This window comes from Pipistrellus hanaki (assembly GCF_964339955.1).
Source record: "Pipistrellus hanaki genome assembly, chromosome: X".
NCBI lineage: Eukaryota > Metazoa > Chordata > Mammalia > Chiroptera > Vespertilionidae > Pipistrellus > Pipistrellus hanaki.
Genome location: NC_140524.1, coordinates 74,551,500 through 74,565,529, shown reverse-complemented (window position 1 = coordinate 74,565,529; position 14,030 = coordinate 74,551,500). Strand labels below are relative to the sequence as shown.

General features: G+C 40.0%; 1 protein-coding gene across 2 annotated transcripts in view; it reads right to left on the bottom strand.

Moving 5' to 3' along the window:
* LOC311614534 (vascular endothelial growth factor receptor kdr-like) overlaps nucleotides 1–13,280 on the bottom strand; it is a 234,117-nt gene extending 220,837 nt beyond the window's left edge. For both annotated transcript variants that reach the window (XM_084869431.1, XM_084869432.1), the window contains exons 1-2: nucleotides 12,985–13,280; nucleotides 12,570–12,710 (exon numbers count right to left, since the gene is read on the bottom strand). In XM_084869431.1, coding sequence (XP_084725557.1) covers nucleotides 12,570–12,648 — 79 coding nt within the window. In that variant the 5' untranslated portion in view covers nucleotides 12,649–12,710; nucleotides 12,985–13,280. The remainder of the gene's footprint in view (nucleotides 1–12,569; nucleotides 12,711–12,984) is intronic.
* Nucleotides 13,281–14,030: the final 750 nt, after the last annotated feature.

Below are 14,030 nucleotides of genomic sequence, written 5' to 3'. Positions count from 1 at the left end.
AGGTTGTGTTGAGAGGGGTCAGAAGATCCATTTCTGGGATACAGTAATGTTCTGTATTTTTATTTAGATGTTTAATATATAGGTGTATTCAATTTGTAAAAATGACCAATCTGCATTCTGTGTGTACACTTTTCTTCATGTACATTATATTCAATAAAAGTTTTAATGACTCAGGCAACCCTGTCCTACAGGAATAAAACAAGTAACATCTGCCAATATTATAAGGAGCAAGAAGAAACCTCTGTGTAGTGCATCTCATTTCTTAGAATGCCAGAACCACAGACTGTCCAAGCTTGGAAACAACCGAATTCTCCACCTAAATACTAGAGTATAAATATGAGCACTAGTCACCTCCTCCTTCTGTGCCCTAAGTCCAAAGTGAATGAGGACCATAGTCAGGCCTGGAACTCAGTGTCCTAACTCCTAAGCCATTGTTCTTTGCATTGCATCACACTGCACACTGGTTCCAGAACTTTGCCTGCATACAAAATTACAAAACCTTGGTGACTGAAGGGAGAAAAGTTCATTTATATACTACACAAAACTGGAGATAAAGCTCTTTGTCTATAGCAATTGTAAAGATCTAGAGAGAAAAATGTAAAAACTTTGTTTGCCACTCCCCTACTTCCCCTTAAAAATATCAAGCTTAAAATGGTTCCAAATTAAGTGATTACGGTAAGTACTATAATTAACAACCTCATGCTAATTGGATTCTGAGTTTCTTGAATGTTACATAATTATTAAACATTATAAAAGTTCTCTTGTGTACTGATTTCTGATTCCAGGAACCTGCTAAACTACGTGGATATGTGCTCAGACTGAAGTTGTTTGCTCTGTTTCTAGAAAAATAACAGTCCCCTTCCCTGTGCTCTCCACCTTCCCATGTCCTTCCATTTACCCACATACAGCTCCAGAGCCCCTCAATATTTCTAGCTTTCTACCCCACCACTGGGCTTGTACTTGGAGAAACTACAGAAACTAAAGATTAGAGAATTTTAAAATAATATTAGTAATGATGATAAATCAGGGTATGGAAGAAAACAATGAAAATGGATTTTGTAAAGAAGTATATGGATAATTACAAAAAAATACTGTGGCTCTCTCTGTCAGCATTTGACTTACAGGAGGAAAAACTAATGGTTCCTGAGACTGATGGCAATGGAAATCACATGTCCTGAATTGGCATTGACAATGGCAGAGCAACTTAATGGCTCTGGTGAGACCAATTGAGGTAAGCATACCCTTTTTTTTTAGCTACAGGCTTGGTGCCCAGGCATGATGTGGTCCAATGATGGGCAGTATTTATTGTAGGTATTCCATCTCAACAAGTGTGGCCAGGCAGGGGCAAGTGGGAAAAATAACCAAACCTAACACAGGTTCTTTTCATTTCTCCAAAGACTGGGGAGCTTAAGATCCTGGGTTCTCAGGCAATTAGCCTAGTGGGACATAGATGACATGACAGTATGCAGATCATGAAGTTAATGAAAGCTCTGATTAGTGAGCATGCCACCTAAAATGTCACTTCCTCCATTACCACCTCTGAAAATGAAAGGAAGGGGATTCTCCTACCCTTGTAGAAGGGGCTCTGGAATTGAGACCATCCTTTCCTCTAGGTCTTGGTGTACTTCTATGTAATATAAGCATAGTTCTATGTCACCGAAGTATTATGAAAATTAAGCAATGTAATCCGATTTATAACTACAGATTTTTAAAATAAAATATGTAATGATTTAGATACTGAACTACAAATGCAATTTCATACATTGTCAAGAATTAGCAGTCAGGGAATGCACATCTGTCCAGTTCCAGCTCTGCCAGTAACTGTAAGATATTGCATAATTTTCCTCCTCACTCTGAGTCACAAATTTCCCCATCTAAAAAAAGCAAAGATCTGAGCGATTCTACTCATTCTATTAGCAGTATTTCTAGATAACCTACAATGTTCCCTGAAAATACTATATTATTTTACTTATATGTGAAATTTAAAAAATAAATCAAATGAACAAGTAAAATAGGAAACATATTCATAGACACAGGAAACAAATTAGGGGTTATCAGAAGGGGAGGTTTTGGGATGGATGAAATAGATAAAGGAGACTAAGAGGTATAAACTTCCAGTTATACAGTAAATAAGTCACAGCATAAAGAATATATTTAATAATATTATAATAACTTTATATAAAAATAGTAATTAAACTTATTGCCATGATCACTTCATGATATATACATATATTGAGCCACTATGATATACATCTGAAACTAATAGACCATTATATGCCAATTATACTTCAATTAAAAAATTGTCATAAACTACAAATGGATTAACCTTGACTACATTATGCTAATTAAAATAAGCCATTCACAGAAAGACAAATACTAAATCATTCAACTTATATAAGGCATTTAATGTAGTCAAAATCATAGAAACACAAATAATATGACTAATAGGGGCAGATAGGAGAAGGAAATAGGGAGTTCTTGTTTCGGTTTTATGAGATGAAAAAATTCTAGACATCTGTATTAGAAGTGTGCGTTAATGTACTATATACTTAATATGGCTAAAATGGTAAATTTTCCTATGTGTTTTATACCACAATAATGAAAACAAACATGTTTTAAAAAGAAAGAAAAGAAAAGCTGCTGAGCAGAAGCCAGACACAAAAGGGCACATACTATATGATTCCATTTACATGAAATTCTAGAATAGACAAAACTAAGCTATAGAGGCAGAGCACAGATCAGTGGGCTGGGAGTGAAAGAGAAAACTGACTATTAAAGGCTGTAAAGAAACTTTCTAGACTGATGAGAGTCATTTATATCTTCATTGTGGTGATGGTGGCTATTTGGATACACACATTTGTCAAAATTTATCAAACTATACATTTAAAATGGGTGTGTTTTATCATATGTATATTTTACCTCAGATAAAATTAAGTTTGAAAAGCCAAAAAAGGTGAAGTTTTGATTGCCAGCTGTTCTATCCTGTAGTCTAGGGCAGTGGTTAGCAAACAGCGGCTTGCGAGCCACATATGGCTCCTTGGCCCCTTAAGTGTGGCTCTTCCACAAAATACCACGGCCTGGGCGAGTCTATTTTGAAGAAGTGGCGTTAGAAGAAGTTTAAGTTTTAAAAAAATTGGCTCTCAAAAGAAATTTTAATTGTTGTACTGTTGATATTTGGCTCTGTTGACTAATGAGTTTGCCAATCACTGACTGGCCTAGGGGAACAGATATATAAACTCTTCTTATCCCCTATGGTGAACTTGCATTTTGGGACAATTTTTTTCTTTTTATTGAAGTTTACCCAGAGAAATTCATCACATTATGATCCTCCATTGTTATATTTCTATTATTTAGAAAAGTGAGAAATAAATATAACCCCTACCTTATCCCTAGCATAACACTTGAAAAGAATTACACATGCTGTTAAATTCATTTCTAATAAATGTCCCCACCATTTTTGTACCTGAGAAAAGTCTTCATTTTCTAGGCCTGCTTAAAAATTTTAAGTCTACTTATGTAATACTAATACTTTTAGTTTCTATCAATTTGCATCCTTATAATCTAACACCCCTGATTCCAATAAGTGATTGTATCTCCTAATTAAACAAACTATCACAATTTTTACTGTGTATGTTTGAAATTGTCTCCACCCATGAAGATTAGATAAATCCTCAAATCTAATCCTAAAGCAGATGGTGCTTTCTTATTACAATATTGGAAATTCAGGAGAAGGGAGAGAAAAATAGAGAACTCCATGCTTCAAAGCAGCAGAACACTTCAAAGACCATCTCTAGTCTAATTCTCCCATTTTAAAGATAATTAGACTGAGGCTCAGAAAGGGAAACAGACACTTTCCATCACACAATGAGTACTTGTCATATGTAGGCCCAGAATTAGGTTATCTGGATCCTAAAAACATTACTCTGCACCATTAATGCAGCCTGGATGAAGGTAGCCTGAAAGTTTTTGCAAGAAAAGAATGGGAAAGCGGAATCAGAAGGAAACTAAGAAACAATGGAGGGGATAATGGTACAGGAAAATAGAAGAAAAGAAAATTGGCCAGATAGTACAAGGGTCAAACCACCTTTCCCCCTTTTCCTAAACAATCTCTGATCATGGGCAAACATCCTCATTTACTTCCTTGACAGTGTCTTTCCCACAACTGTGAAAGAACACAGGAAGATCTAAGGAAACATATTTGGGAAGCAAAGCTAAAGTGGGTAGGATCTTAAAATATACTTAACATGCATGGATTTCCTTCCCATCCAGAGGTGCCAGACAGACTGGGGCCAAATTTGGATCTGTCTATGGTCAGTGACTGCCCTGAGGTTGGAAAGAGCCAGGGAATAACAAAGAGCTACAAGTTCACCTCTCAGAGATAAGAATCTTCCCCACCTATTCACCCCTTCCTCTGCTCATTGCTATGGTGGTCCAGCTTTGAAAGTCTCCTTCCCCTTCAAAACACTTTATTATTCATTATTGTGGGGAAAGGAGATGGGAGTCAATTGAGTATCAAGCCACACTCAATTTATTAGAATAAGGAAAAACAAGGTAGGTAAGAGTTGTGAGGTGATCAGGAGGATCAAGAGACACGATTCCAACAGAGCTTAAGAACATAAATTAGAACATGGTTAAGAACAAGAGGTAGACTGCGTCCATTCAAATTATGCCTACCACTTACAAGCTGTGTGTCTAGAGCCAGTCACTCTGCTCTTTTGTGTCTCAGTTTCTTGGCATGTAATAAAAAGTAATTATGCTTTCCCTAAGAAAGTGTTGTGAGGATTAAATGAGCTAATAAAATGTTTAATTTATTTAAAAAGATAAATGCACTTCTATGTTCATTGCAGCATTATTTACAGTGGCCAAGACAAAGAAACAAATGAAGTGTCCCTCAATACATGATTGCATAAAGAAGGTGTGGTACATATACACAATGGAATACTACTCAGTCATTAAAAAGATGGATATTAAGAATATCATCATTTGCAGCAACCTGGATAGAACTAGAGAACATCATGCTGAGTGAAATAAGCCAGTCAATGAAAGAGAAATACCACATTGCCTCACTCATTTATGGATATTAAAGAACATTATAAACTGACAAACCAAAAGTCAGATATAAAGACAGTAAAGCAACAAGCAGACTGTAAAATTACAGCGGGGAGAGTAGGGAGATCTGGGGGAGACAAGAGATCAACCGAAGGACTTGTATACATGCATATAAGTACAACCAATGGACACAAAACTCTGGGGAAGGAGGGTATGTATGGGAGGGGGGGGGCAATGTTAAAATATGTACACAGATAATAATAAAAAAAAGAATATCATGCTTGCTGAAACCGGTTTGGCTCAGTAGATAGAGCGTCAGCCTGCGGACTGAAGGTCCCGGGTTCGATTCCACTCAAGGGCATGTATCTTGGTTGCAGGCACATCCCCAGGAGGGGGTGTGCAAAGGGCAGCTGATTGATGATTCTCTCTCATCGATGTTTCTAACTCTCTATCCCTCTCTATCCCTCTCTCTTCCTCTCTGTAAAAAATCAATAAAATATATATTTTTAAAATGAATATCATGCTAAGTGGAATCATTCAGGCAGAAAAAGTCAAGAACCATATGATTCACTAATATATGGGCTACAAAATTATAAAATTGAAAGCAACAACTGAACAAACAATAAAAAAAAAACTCATAGACACAGACAACAGTATGGTGGTTACCAGAGAGAAAGGGGGTGTAGGGATAATAACGGGTAAAGGGAGTCAGATATGTGTTGACAGGAGAAGATTTAATGTTTGGTAGTAAACACATAATATAATCTACAGATTATATATGATAGAATTGGACACTTAAAATCTATATAATCTTATTAACCAATATCATTCTAATAAATTTAATAAAAAGTAAGATAAAGTATTTAAAGCAATACCTGGCATATAGTAAACATTTAATAAATGTTAATTCATTTTGATATTTGGATCTCTGCAGGAATATTATGGGAAAAGTGAAGCTAATTATATTCTGCATGGCCCAAAGTATGGGTTTAGATTTTTAGGATTAGTGTTTGGTAGCCCAGGGACATAAAGTCTAAATTGAACATAAGGAAGATCTTTTGATAATCAGAGTTTTCCTAAGGTGGAATAATCTACCTCCTAAACTAGTGATGTACAACCATAAACTGGACAACTACCTGGCAAGACGGTAATATAAGTGTTAGATAAAGGAAGGTCTGGGTTTTAAATGCTCTTCATTGTCTCTTACCTCTAGCCAGGAGAGTTTGTTGTTTCATAAGGCTAATAAGAAATAGCTCATATCACCAAACAGGGAACTGGGACCCAAGTAGAAGTGAGAAAATGCAGTCTCCATTGGAGAAAGATCTGTATGGTAGCCAGACACACCAGTGCTGCCAGAATCAAGAAATTCCACCCCTATTTAATCATTTGAGAAATGCTGAAAGCAGACAGAGAGCTCTTTGCCTATGTCTTTGTTAAAACAATCTTTGGAAAAGTATAGCTTGGAAACTACGTAAGTTCAGACTGGGCCTGAAGAATACAGAGCAGTCTGAGAACTAGATGTGTGAATGCCTGTTAGATATTATTTAAAACAAATTAAAAGGAAATATTCATTTTATCAGATCAATGCCATAATACTAAATATCAGGTGTATAATTCTAGCTAGATTTCTAGAAATGCCAATAAGTTGTTGTGTAACTTTGGGCAAGTCTCCTTCTCTTTAGGCCTAACTGTAACCCAAAGGGATGAGACAAGTGAGCTTTAAATTGGGGTGATTATATTATTTACCATCAAAACTGAGAAATCAGTAATAGTCAGTCTGTGTCAAGAGGTAACACTGGGCTGTACTGAGAAAACTGGGATGTATGGTCACCCTGAGGATGACATTGAAGCTCTGACCATCTGAGGCCATATAACTCTATAAGTAGGGCAAGGAATCCAAATATTTTACGTATCTCAGGATTTCAGAACAAATGTTTGACTCCTAGATGGTTGTAAGAACACTGGTGGCACTTTAAATGCCAAGTTGATAAATTGGAATCTTACTATTTAAAGGAGTTCACCCCAGTCCCCTTAGATAGGTTATATTATCTACTTAGAAAAGGAAAAGGAAAAGGCAGGGTTAACTTCCTAAGATTCTCTGCTCCTTGGAGATTACAACTACCCTGGAAATGATGTCTGAGAGTCATGAACTCTCAGAAATTGGAAAGCCCTTGAGATAATCTTGTATTCCAGTGTGCTTCCATTTATTTTCTTTTTCATTTTAGTAGTTGGATCATCATAGTAACCTTAACTTTAAACTCAATATCCTATATTATAAAAGCCTATCATGCAAATTATCCCCTCAGGTGGTCATTTGACCACTTGCTATGACATGCACTAATCACCAGGGGGCAGCGCGGAACATGGCGAGCACTGCAACATCTTGCCAGCTACCTGGGGACAGGGGTGATGTGGATCTAGGTGCAGGGAGAATTCGGAGTGTCCACCGAGCTTGCTCTCACTCCCCCTGCTACCCCCCCTCCCCCCCCGAGACACCAGGGCTCACACACTGGGGAAGACCCCCCACCCCCACCCCTCAAACAGTCTGACCTGATTTCAAAAACACCAGGTCAAATACAAAGAGCTGTCTTTGCATACAAGATATGTGGAATGCTAAGAACTGTGTGCATGAGATGTGAAGAGCATTGTACAAAAAGGCAGAGAGGGAGGACAATAGGAAAGCCTATACAAATTGAGGAACGGCTACAAAGTTGGACAAAGACTTCCAAACAGAGAGACTGGAGCTATCAAATACAAGAAAGAAATTATGGATTTTGAAAACCTTACTATCACAATCACCAAGCCTCTGCTCCCACTCCACCTGCCATTCAGAGATTCAGTGTCCTGTCCTTTTGTATCACTAAACAAAAGAAAGTAAGTCCAAGAACTTAATTTTAGCTTGATCTTAAATATTCCAGCTTTTTTCCCTTTCGGGAAGAGGTCCATTCGGTTCACTAGTAGAAAATACTTGATTTTCCAATTAGAGATCAGTGTCTGAGCCATTATGATTCAGATAGTTCAGGGTACCACCATGAAAATGACACCTACCTTTTGAAATAGTTGAGAGACAGATACATAGTGGTATCCTTCCCTTGCAGGCACCACAAGTTTTCTTCATAAAATCTCTATGATCATGTTTCAGATACTTTTACTTAACAACTTCTCTTCTGCCTTAGGATTTTAATAAACTTCAACTATATGTATATGTAGCAAGTGCTATTTCCTGGGATCACAAAATCTTTTAATAACAAATAGAAAATATGAGACCCCCACAGAGCTTTCCCAAGATCTCTCTTCCTCCAGTCATTTTTATCTTTACTCTTTCACATCATTACCAGAGAGCCTAGCATGGAGTGAAAATTTCACCAGATAATAAAGTTTTCTTTTTTGTTTATTTGTTGGTTGGAGCCTCTTTCTCCCTAAATTAATTAAGCCATTAACATACAGGAGTGGGCAGTAGTAGGTTTGCAATTGTGCATACACAAAACACAGAGTTTATTCTTATATTATTATCCTATCTAATAAAGAGAGAATATGTTAATTGACAGTCATGCCCTCAAAGATGGTGGCACCCACAGCCACAAGATGGCAGCACCCAGTCCCCTCAGCCTCCCAGCTGCCCAGGGCTGGCCAGAGGTGGAGGCAAGCCTTGGATGGTGGCTGCTCAGCTACCCAGGGCTGCCTGAGGCTCAGGTAATCAGGGCCAACCCGAGAGATGACCAAATGACTGAACAAGCAGGTTGCATGGGGCAACCAGACTGGCGGGGGGGGGGGGGTAGTGAGGGATGACCAAAGGGCTGAACAAGCAGGCTGTGTGGGGCAACCAGATCAGGAGGGGACTATGAGGGGTGACCAGGCTGGTGGGGGGCAGTTGGGATTGACCAGACCAGCAGAGGGGGGCTGTTGGGGATGACCAGGTTGGTAGAAGGGGGTAGTTGGGGGCAACCAAGCCAGTGGGGAGGGAGGGGCAGTTGGGGGCAATTAGGCTGGCGGGGGGAGCAGTGAGGGGTGACTAGGCTAACTGGGGAGAGTTAGGGGCGACCAGACCAGCAGATTGGGGCAGTTGGGGGTGACCAGGCTGGCAGGGGGGCAGTAAGAGGTGACCAGGCTGGCAGGGGGGGAGCATTAGGAGCAACCAGGCTGGCAGGGAGGGGGCAGTTGGGGGCAACCTGGCTGGCAGCAGGGGGAAGTTGGGGATGACCAGGCAGGCAGGCAAGTGAGCAATTAGGAGCCAGCAGTCCAGGATTGTGAGAGGGATGTCCAACTGCTGGTCTAGACCTGCAGTTGGACATTCCCTGAGGGGTCTTGGATTGGAGAGGGTGCAGGCTTGGCTGAGGGAACCCCCCCATGCATGAATTTTATACACTGGGCCTCTAGTTATTTAATAATTATTGTATTATTAATTTGTATTATACCTGTAAACCTACTTTTGTCAACCCCTCTATTATATCCAGAGAAGGATGATTAAGAGAGAAAGGATTTAGAACTTCAAATATCTACATGAGTACTACAGGGAAGAGGTAGGAACTTTATTCTTTGTAATGTTTTACTCCTTTCTGAATATCCCCAGCAATAGGGGACTCTCTGGCCCCCAAGTTAGCCATTTCATTTGTAGCAGCTAAAATGGTTGGAATATTCTTGTGTGTAAATGGACCTTCAAACACTTGTAGACAGTTTTCATACAACTTCCCACCCCATCTCAAAGAGCTTTTTCTTCTTCCAGCTAAAAGTCACTACATTATTTTTGTTCCTTAACTGAAAAATTTTCAAGACCCTATATATCCAATTTAATCTTGTATAAAAACATTGCATCTTATCAGTGTCCCTTTGAGAATGTGGTGTCCAAAATCAAGCTGTAGTACACCGGGTATAGTTTTACCAGTGAAGAAAAGAATAGAACCTTTCTGAGTCTTTCTGGTTTTTTTTTTTTCCAGGTCTTAATACTATGTTTTTAAGATCATCTATAATAAAAATATGTGTTTCACTTGCCTGTAAATTGAGTATGTCAGCAATATAGGTGCAAAAATCCCTATCTTTTGTCTTTTTCACAAATGTGTATCTATAAGCCATGTCTTTCAATTGTTTTCTTAAAGGTTTTATTTCCCCCTTCCTCTTATCTTTGGAGGAGGAACACCCAAAGTTACAAGCTTGTATTTATATTTATTAACACTCTCAATGCCCTTTTGAATACCAATTTTATAACTGACCATATCTTCCTTCTTTTAACTGAATATTTTCTCATACCACAAATATTGTCTTCCTACACAAACACAAAATTATTGAAGAGAATGAAGCCAACACCTAGTGTTTTTTTCCTCTTTAGAAATTGTCCTCCAGACACATATCCATTCTAAAAACATATTTTGTGTACCCCTTAATCAGCAGTTCTGAGGCCATTCCAAACATTTACAACAACCCCTATGTCTAATCTCCATATTTCTCTACCAGAAGAGACTTTACTCAATTACTCGGGAGACCCTAGTATTGTATTTTCCCAGCATTCACCCTTTGTTTAAATTCCAGAATCCTACTGCAAAAGAAACTGCATTATTCTGCCAATCCTATCTTCAATAAACTAACACCAGTTCTAATGATTATGGGTTTATCTTCTAGGAGTTTAGGAAATAAACTTGTAAATAATTCTATATTCTTACAAAAAGCAACAGCAAGAACAGAAGTTTTATAATACTTTCCCTTCTTTTTGAAATACAGGACTACAACTGGCAGTCTCTAGATATATGACATCTCTGTGACTACTTAGTGACTATTTTCAGTGATTCATTACTTTGCATCCACATGTTTTCTCAGTGCCCAGGGAAATCATTCTTTTAGCTGGGAGACTTACACCTAATTCCAGCAATAAGGTGCTCTCTTTCCATCTCCAATTCATAGCAATATCATATTACTACCAATATTTGGTTTACTTTTTCTAATATGGTATTGTCTTTCTTCTTGACAAAAAGGGTGGAAGCCAAATGCAAGTTTTTCCTCTCATTTACAATTAAAGAACCATGGCTCAAAAGAATAAGGGAACACAGTGTATTTGTTTTAGGGCCAAGACTAAAGACCAGTTATTCAGATACCCATCTCTCTTTGAACTGTACCACATGTATCTCAAAAAAGAGTTGTTAATGACTAACACATGATGTATTATCATCCTCATTATGTTGGAATTATCTCAATGGACCTTTGGAAGCCCTAGAGGTCGAAATAATTTAAATACTTTGACCAAGAACATACAATACACTTTCAGATTCTTACCGGTGATATAAAGTTTAGGTTCAACAGAAAGCCTGGAAAGAATGGGAGTGGGTATTACATTTCCAAAAACTGAAAACTGGATGATGGAGGAAAATGCAGATGACAACTAAAAATAAGCTATTAAGATTTTCCAGTTGTGTCTAATCCCCACTGCCTTGTCCAAATCTAAATACACATTGGGAAATGGCTGCGGGATCTTGGATGGAAAGTTTGGCTCTGAGATTTTCTGAATACATTAGAGTCACAAGAGCTCTAAAGGCTGTAAAGTTAGCCATCTCGACTCCAGTACAGGCAGCTAATTACAGAAAGGTGCTAATTACAGTCCTGTTAGCAATTTCCACCATTTGGCCATGTGGCAAAAGGTTGAGGATCCTCTTGTGTTTCCAGGCTGGAAAAGCAATCACTACCCAAAGCAGCAGGTGCCATCTACCAGAGCAGTCACTTCACCTGCTTTTCCTTTTTAGGAAAGTTTACAAAGTCTGATCCAAAGAATGACTGCTGTGTTTAGTTGGGGCTTTCTCTGGTTTTGTTTTGCTGAGTTTTTCAAAATATAACTTAAAAATATTAGGGACAGACATCTTCAAGAATTATAAATGACAACATATTTGGGAGAAAACAAACAAACAAACAAACAAAAAACCCTACATCCAAAAAAAGAAAGTCAATTGAATCCTCTGTCCTTCTCTTTTTTTCGAAGTACCCTCCAAAGGTCAGAGAAAGATTTCAAATGTGTATTTTCGCTTTAATTGATCAGTTCCTCACAATTTATGGACTTAAATTTTAGGAATACAGTTTGCATTCTGCCTAGAGACTCTACCCGCAGAGTTATGGCTGTACAACAGAGGGGAAAATGCAATGCTACATGTCCTGGAATAAATGAAGATATCACTCTCAGAAGGGAATTTTTCTAGATCTTTTGCAGCAAGTGTGTATTCTCTGTTAGAAAAATCAGCTAATAACTACCAACCATTACACGCAAAAATTCCCTGTCACAGGCTTGGCCACCCTTGCCCTGGGGCCTCCTATTTCTGTGCATCCAGAACTGTTTCTCTTCGAAGCCCACCGCTGACCAAGGAAGCTTCCAGCTATAGTTGGCTGCAGGTCTGGCTCAGAGGTGCGCCTGACAAGCCACAGGCCTTTGTTGAGCTCTTATTCTCTTTGTGGCACCCGTGACCTGACTTCTTTAGCGTGAGCTGAGAGATTGAAGCACCAGGACCACACGCAGCACTCAGTAAGCTGTGAGGCGACCAGTCGCTTACCTGGAGTCCAGAGCAGGGTGATCAGGAAGTGGGAAGCCAAAACGGTCAGGGCACCATGACCATGGCGGGGTGCAAACATCGTGGGGCACAGAGTGCAGTGCCAGGCTCTCACTCCCCACTGAGTTATTTCGCTCCTCCTTCCTAAGAAAAAAGCAGGGAGTGGGGGATCAAGGATTTGAGGTAAGGGATCTAAACTGTGACCTCTGATTTCTCAACTCTGAATTCCGACCTTACCGCCCCTTCCAGGCCCCTCTCTTGCTATTCTCTCAGCCTAGGGCCGCCCTTTTTCCCAGAGACCTCTCCTCCAGCCTCAGAGTTACAGAGCTATTCTGTGAGAGGAGCAGGCAGTCTCCCAGGAACTCTCGCTCTCTGCCTAACACCCTATCTCCCCCCAGGTCCACAATTCCCTGATCACCTTTGGTGGCAGGTGCGCTGTCCGGGTTCAGAGTGCCCCACGGAACCTGCAACTGGGGGAGTCACAAGTACCGCTCAGCTTCTCTGATGAGCTCCCAACTTCTTTCTGCAATCCTGTTGAGAGGAGGCAGCAACATTTGTCTCTGGAGGAAGGAAGTTCAGGACAAAGGTGGGGGGAGGGAGGGGAAGGAGGAAAAAACCAGGAAAGGGAGGCTGGAGGGCTGAGTAAAAGATCCCAGAAGAGGCTAGTGCAGCTATCCAAGAGAGTGTCCCTAAGGGTAAGCGCAAAAGTGTACTAGGGAGGGGGCATCTGATGGAGCTGCATTTCCCTTTCCTCCTTTGAGGAGCTCACAAGTTCCCTCCCCCAGACTGACTTCTTGGCCTGAGTTTGATACAGTATCCGGGAAGGATGTGGGGGGTTTTTTGGGCAGGGAGAGGAAACAGACGTCAGTGCAAGTGCTCCCCAAGGAGAACAGTTCTGGAGTTTGCCTCAAGCCTTCTGAACAGGAGATTACTGACTGTTCAGAAGGTGAGGGCTGGGTACCGTAATCTGCTTTTGCCAGGCTGGGTAGGAACAGACAGAGAGAACAGCACTCTGATGACTGGAGAGGTTAGATTCTACTGAAGTAATTGGCAAGCAGCAAGGGACATGTGGTTGGAAGTGTTGGAGACGACAATGAGTGGAGAACCCCAGACTTCACAAACCAGATGGATCTCTTACAGATCTCTAATCCTAAACCTCTGTTACAAAAGAGGAAATTGAGGCACAAAGAGGTCATTTGCCTTTTCTTGGCTAACTTGGCAAGACAGAGCAGATACCTGGACCGGAATGGTTCTTTTTAATTTCTCTACTCCTATCTCTTCCCCATGAAGGGAGATTGGGTTGTGGAAAGAGGAGAGTAGGATATACACTGCCCCTGGGAACTTGGGGGAGAAGGAGATGCCCGAGGCTGACACTTTACTTCCACCTCCCTCTTCCTCCTTGAAACCGTGGAAAGAAAATCCAAGTAGCCACCTGAATCCCTAACAAAGCTGGACTTGGGAAAC